This window comes from Sinocyclocheilus rhinocerous, unplaced genomic scaffold, assembly GCF_001515625.1.
Source record: "Sinocyclocheilus rhinocerous isolate Xijiao unplaced genomic scaffold, SAMN03320098_v1.1 scaffold113, whole genome shotgun sequence".
NCBI classification, from domain to species: Eukaryota; Metazoa; Chordata; class Actinopteri; order Cypriniformes; family Cyprinidae; genus Sinocyclocheilus; species Sinocyclocheilus rhinocerous.
In genome coordinates this window covers 2,169,831-2,176,663 of record NW_015646846.1, presented here as the reverse complement: position 1 = coordinate 2,176,663, position 6,833 = coordinate 2,169,831, and the positions used below count along the sequence as shown (strand labels likewise).

At 35.2% G+C, this 6,833-nt stretch overlaps 1 protein-coding gene across 1 annotated transcript in view; it reads left to right on the top strand.

Moving 5' to 3' along the window:
* Positions 1 to 4,812, top strand: part of LOC107708097 (protein FAM19A2-like) — a 28,251-nt gene extending 23,439 nt beyond the window's left edge. The window contains exon 4 of the mRNA XM_016512242.1: positions 4,112 to 4,812. Within this exon, the coding sequence (XP_016367728.1) occupies positions 4,112 to 4,123 (12 nt within the window). The 3' untranslated portion in view covers positions 4,124 to 4,812. The remainder of the gene's footprint in view (positions 1 to 4,111) is intronic.
* Positions 4,813 to 6,833: the final 2,021 nt, after the last annotated feature.

Below are 6,833 nucleotides of genomic sequence, written 5' to 3'. Positions count from 1 at the left end.
TTCATTAACCCTGTAGTTGTGCCGCATCAGAACATATCAACTAATCTTATAATCTACTAGAATTCTCTTTATCAATGCAATACAGTCATACAGCATGTGAGGCAGACCTTTTTTTTTTTTTTTTTTACTTTAGCCCTGTTAATAATTCATGCAGCTGCACTCACGTCAACAGCAGGCAGACCACTGAGGTGTTGGGAGCTTCTCTCAAACCTGGGCTTGATTTTTGGGGACCTCCAGGCCACCGTCCATGGATGTGGACATGCAGTATAACCACAAGAAATGATGAGGGCATGATGGGATTGTTTAATCTAAGGTCTGATCTCTCTGATCATTACTTGAACTTTGCACCAGATCCCTTGATTGAATTAAATTGGACATTTAATACCTTTTTTTTGTTGTTGCCTTATTCTAGTACTAAGTGCTAATTATGATCTTTTTGTTTAAAATATATACTGAAGATTATAAATTGTAGTTGAAAGTGATTTCTTCTGGGGGAAAAAAATTGTCACTAGAATAGTTGCGATACCAAACTTTCAATAGTCTATAACAATAAAAATGAAATTCCACATTCTTAACACCACAACAAAAAATGAAGATGCAAACTATTTTGTAATTGGAAAAAACGGGAAAAAAAAGATATAAAGAAGTTTATACTTTTATTCAGCAAGGATGGATTCAATTTATCAAAGCTGACAGTAAAGACATATTACAAAAGATATCGATTTCGAATAAATTCTGTACATTGAACTTTCACATTTTTATAATGTATCACATTTTCCACAAAAAAAGCAGAACAACTGTTTTCAACATTGATAATAATGTTTTTTGAGCCTGAAATCAGCATATTAGAATGATTTCTGAAAGATCATGTGACACTGAAGACTGGAATAATGGATGCTGAAAATTCAACTTTGCATCACAGAAATAAATTATATTTTAAAATGTATTCAAATGGAAAACCATTATTTTAAATTGTAATAATATTTTGCAATATTATTGTATTTTTAATTAAATCAATGCAGCTTTGTTAAGCATAAGAGACTTCTTTTTTTTTTTTTTTAAACATTTTTTTAACCCTAAACATTTTTCCGGTATAGTGTAATACAGTTTATATTATATTAGCAAGTGCCAGCATATAAATACACCACTGTGTATACTGCTGAAAAAAATACACAATAGAATGAAGTTTTGTGCAATATGACAAATTTTAATATACATTCAGGAATATCCTGACCTCTTTCCTTTATATTGTGTTTGAACGATTCTCAGTAGCTCAGTCTGAACTTGTTTCTGTTGAATTGCCGGTCTAGTGAGTCCATGTCTGAACCAGAGAGGGAGATAGGAAGTAAAGGAGACGGCGGCCAGGACACCTTCCACTTCCTCTGTGTGTCCTCCGGCTGCCTGCTGGCAATGACCTGAAGGTGTAGATTACACTGGGCTTCCCTTAGCAGCCTGCCAGTCTGGCCTCATCCACAACTATAGAGACCTGCCCTACCCTGGCCTCTGAACCCAGAGCCTTGCTTTTGTGTTTCAGAGCTGGAACAGGACCAGACTTGCATGCTAAACCCTCTCAGATCCAGAGGAGCTAGCGGTTCCGGTCCCTCAGTGTGCAGCTCTCTATTTCGGGCCGCTACCGCTGAGCTCATACTGGTGGTGTGGTTAATGACACTTGTAGGTGACAATACAGTGTGTCTGTGTGAGCATGTGTCAGTCCCTGTACTAACACCTCATGCCTTAGAGGAAACTTCTAATAGAAGAATTTTCCATTTTTATAGGGCTGAAGGCCCTCTAATGATCAAGAGATAATTAGTTAACCTTCTGTGATTGTTGTTGTTGTGTTATGATGATATATACTGAAGTGTTTTAATATTTAGTCTACAGTGATGACACCTCATATTAACATTTCAGATTGGCTGAACACCATCACTGTAGAAGTGACATAAACAAGCAAATAAATAAATAAAATTGCCATTATATATAACAATTAGTAATATTTACAATTAGGGCTGGGCGATAAATCGATAACGATAATTATTCATAATCATTCGCATCGAATTGTATTATATTATTAATGTAGACATGTATTAAATGTATTAAAAGAAGTAATGGAATATAATTACAGTATTTTTGTGATTAAGCTATAGCGTGCATTTGTACTAAATGTATTTAGACTTTTACATAATACCTAGAGACCATATAGATACATTTTTACCATATCGAGGTGCTATATGTGTGGTTTTAACTGTGGTTGTCATGATCTAAATGTATGCTACTATGGAAGACCAATGGTTAATTTGAATAAAACTCAAGCAGTCAGAATATATATATATATATTTCACCATATCAAATTGAGGTTGTTACAATTTTTACAGATCTTACTTTTTTCGATAATGAACATAAACTTGCATCTGAATCAACTCAACTCAAGCTACTGTCAAATATGCATTTCAAAGAGACAAAAAAAAGTAATATTATTAATATCGCAGCCTCTGCTACAAACTGTGCTGAAGATATGCGTCATCAAAATCAGGCAACACAAACCTGTTTCATGATTTGAAACAACTAGGAAGTAAAGGAGACGGCAGCCAGGACACCTTTCACTTCCTCTGTGTGTCCTCCGGCTGCCTGCTGGCAATGACCTGAAGGTGTAGATTACACTGGGCTTCCCTTAGCAGCCTGCCAGTCTGGCCTCATCCACAACTATAGAGACCTGCCCTACCCTGGCCTCTGAACCCAGAGCCTTGCTTTTGTGTTTCAGAGCTGGAACAGGACCAGACTTGCATGCTAAACCCTCTCAGATCCAGAGGAGCTAGCGGTTCCGGTCCCTCAGTGTGCAGCTCTCTATTTCGGGCCGCTACCGCTGAGCTCATACTGGTGGTGTGGTTAATGACACTTGTAGGTGACAATACAGTGTGTCTGTGTGAGCATGTGTCAGTCCCTGTACTAACACCTCATGCCTTAGAGGAAACTTCTAATAGAAGAATTTTCCATTTTTATAGGGCTGAAGGCCCTCTAATGATCAAGAGATAATTAGTTAACCTTCTGTGATTGTTGTTGTTGTGTTATGATGATATATACTGAAGTGTTTTAATATTTAGTCTACAGTGATGACACCTCATATTAACATTTCAGATTGGCTGAACACCATCACTGTAGAAGTGACATAAACAAGCAAATAAATAAATAAAATTGCCATTATATATAACAATTAGTAATATTTACAATTAGGGCTGGGCGATAAATCGATAACGATAATTATTCATAATCATTCGCATCGAATTGTATTATATTATTAATGTAGACATGTATTAAATGTATTAAAAGAAGTAATGGAATATAATTACAGTATTTTTGTGATTAAGCTATAGCGTGCATTTGTACTAAATGTATTTAGACTTTTACATAATACCTAGAGACCATATAGATACATTTTTACCATATCGAGGTGCTATATGTGTGGTTTTAACTGTGGTTGTCATGATCTAAATGTATGCTACTATGGAAGACCAATGGTTAATTTGAATAAAACTCAAGCAGTCAGAATATATATATATATATTTCACCATATCAAATTGAGGTTGTTACAATTTTTACAGATCTTACTTTTTTCGATAATGAACATAAACTTGCATCTGAATCAACTCAACTCAAGCTACTGTCAAATATGCATTTCAAAGAGACAAAAAAAAGTAATATTATTAATATCGCAGCCTCTGCTACAAACTGTGCTGAAGATATGCGTCATCAAAATCAGGCAACACAAACCTGTTTCATGATTTGAAACAACATGCAGAAACTAAGAAATGAATTTTTCTATTAAGATATTTATTTTAAGGAAAATGACTGGAATAGTTTGTGGAGTATGCAGCAAATTAAATACTGCAAAGGAAATGAATGAAAAATCCAAATGAAAGTTGCATTATTTCATATACTGTATATCACACAATAACACATATATCACAGTATGTGACAGTTGAATTAAAACTATTATTATACATTATATTTTGACTCTACATTATGATTGAATGAGCCTCATTCATGTTGTAAAATACACCAATATATGTAAATCTTATGCAGACATTAAATTATAACTTGGACTCCTCTTTTTCAGGTCACACGATAGTCTGGGACCAATAAACATTTGGGACTAGCAGGTTTTTTTTATCAAAGCAATGGACATAGACTTCACTACTTCACAACTATTGGGATCAAGTTGTTGGACCTCAGTTGAATACTAATGTCATTTGGAATGGACCATTTAAACACATGGAATTTTTCACTCTTTTTTTTCCTCCTCTTATATTTTCTCTCGTGTCGGACAAGATCATACACCATGTAAAGTAAATATTCCATAAAAATCAAGATGTGGACCAGTTCAGAGACAATTCTGCGATTTCAGAACAATGGATTACATTTCCTTTTTGGAGCGAAAGTGGACTTGAAAGGTTCGCTTATTACTTGAATCATATGTTCCAGAGGCACTAATATTCAGTCCCCTATCCTTTGGTGCCAATATTTCTTTCTTCTACTATGGGCAGACTTTTTGATCAGTGTGAAGTGTATGATTTTTGGGTATGGTTTTGGGGGCACTCAGCTCCATTTTGAAACAGACTTGTGCAAGAGCAAGAGGCAGGTATGACGCTAAGAAATACAGGTATTAATAATGGATGGAAAAGTTGAAGTGGTCTACGGGAGCAGTGAAAAAGAAGATAGCAAAAAGATTTATTGTTTGTTTTTAAAAGCCTTGGTGGCCAATATTGAGTCAAAGTGTCAGTATTATCTCAAATAAAAGTATCTCTATGGGAAATCTCATCCAGTTGTAACTTTAAAGCATGATTACTTTGCCATCATAAAAGAGAAAGTGCATTTAAACGTAACATCCACCCACCAACAGAACAAAAAGAATAAACAATCAGACATCTTTCATTATCCATCTGTCACAACACATTCGCCAGCTTTGATCAAATCTTCAAGAGCATCAAGATGTCACATGACTATGCTAATGTTCACATTAAAATTGACATGTAGCCTCTTTCTTTGATATACTGATTTATGTGCAGACGCCACGTTATTAACATTCATTCAGTGAGTCACATAGTGCTTTTGCAGCTGTCACAGAACACTTCAGACTGACTTGCATAGGGCAGGGCTAATGCTATTAGCATAACACCATTTGCCAGCGATTTTGTCTGGCTAATTTACCATTAGCACTATCAACAGCAGAACAAGGAGGGGCATGGCGAGGTTAGTCAAGATGTCATTTTCTTCGAGAAGTAAGTCACACAAAGGCTTGCTCCGAACATGTCATAAACATAATGTTCAGACACTGGAGCGTTCATAATGATGGACTAATGTACTAATGTGTTTAGCTAATTGCAGACAGTGAGCAAGCTTTCAACTGAAAGAATGTGTCATTAGCCAAGACTAGGAGATAAAAGCATTTAGGCTTGTGTGTATGTGTGTGTGTGTTGAGGCAGTTTTGGGTGCTTTGACTGTGTTTTCAGGACATTGTGCTTCAGGTCATGACATTGGGACAAAGGGTCAGTCTTCTGGAACGGAGAACTCAAAGACCTTTCTTGCCCTTGAATCACGGTAGGTATTTGAAGTATTCATAACAGTATTGGAGTGACACTAGAAACATAACCACATTTTTAGTAGTGTGACATTAATAAAGTACTTTTTCTAAATAAATTAGCTTTACAGCTGAACTGAGGCAGTACTCAAGATTCAGAAGTTTGATTCTTTTTAGTGAATCAGCTCATTTGATCATTCGATTCACCAATTCAGGCACAGCATTTAACTTCTTTTTATTAATGGCTCAATTTAGCTGTTTGTCACCATGTTTTTATTTTTTTCATTTTGGTTGTATTTATTATTTAGTAAAAACTAGCTATATTTATAGTTCATGAACAAATTCTTTTGAAGCAGTTTTTTTGTCAGTGAATCAGGACTGAACGATTCGTTCACAAAACGGACTGCACAAATATGTGTATTTTGTCACGGTCTGGGTGTGTTGAGTCAGTGTGAGTTGATGATTCAGAACCGTCTTGAATGATTCAGTCCAATTTGTGAATGAATCATTCAGTCCTGATTCATTGAGATGATCCGAATCAAAAGTACAGTTATATTTATATTTTCTGTCAGTGATAATATTTGGACGTTTGGGCCATTCAGTCCAACTTGTGAATGAATTGTTCAGTCCTGATTCACTGAAACGATCCACATCAAATGTACAATTTGTTCATGAGTTGGAGATCACTACTATTTTTTGTACCTGATATATGCTGATTGTAAAAATTAGTATTTTCTGTCAGTGATAATATTTGGATGTTTGGGTGATTCAATCTAATGTGTGATAGAATCGTTCAGTCCTGATTCACTGAAATGATCCAAATCAAAAGAACATTTTGTTCATGGGCCAGAGATCACAACTATTTTTTTGTTCCTGATATACACTGATTGTAAAAATAAATGCTTCCTCACAGTGATAAATTGATAAATCATCTTAAAAGTCTTTGTTATTAGTTTTTGTTAGTAGTTTATAGCTAACTTTCTGAAAAGGATTCCTTGACTATAATTTATCTTATGTGAATTATGAGCAGTTTGGGAAGCTTCAGGTGTACTAATCTAAAGTTAGTATTTTTAACAATTTAGCATTTGTTGTTGTATGTGTGCTGCATGTTTGGAGATGTTTCAGCCTGTCTTGACTCTTCATCTCAAATCAATAAGTTTTATCTCAAAACTCTTGCGTTTAGAAAACTGTAGGTGCATTTGCTTGTTTCAAAGATACACAGTTAGCATTAATAATATGCAGAGAGCGTAGTTAAGAGTGC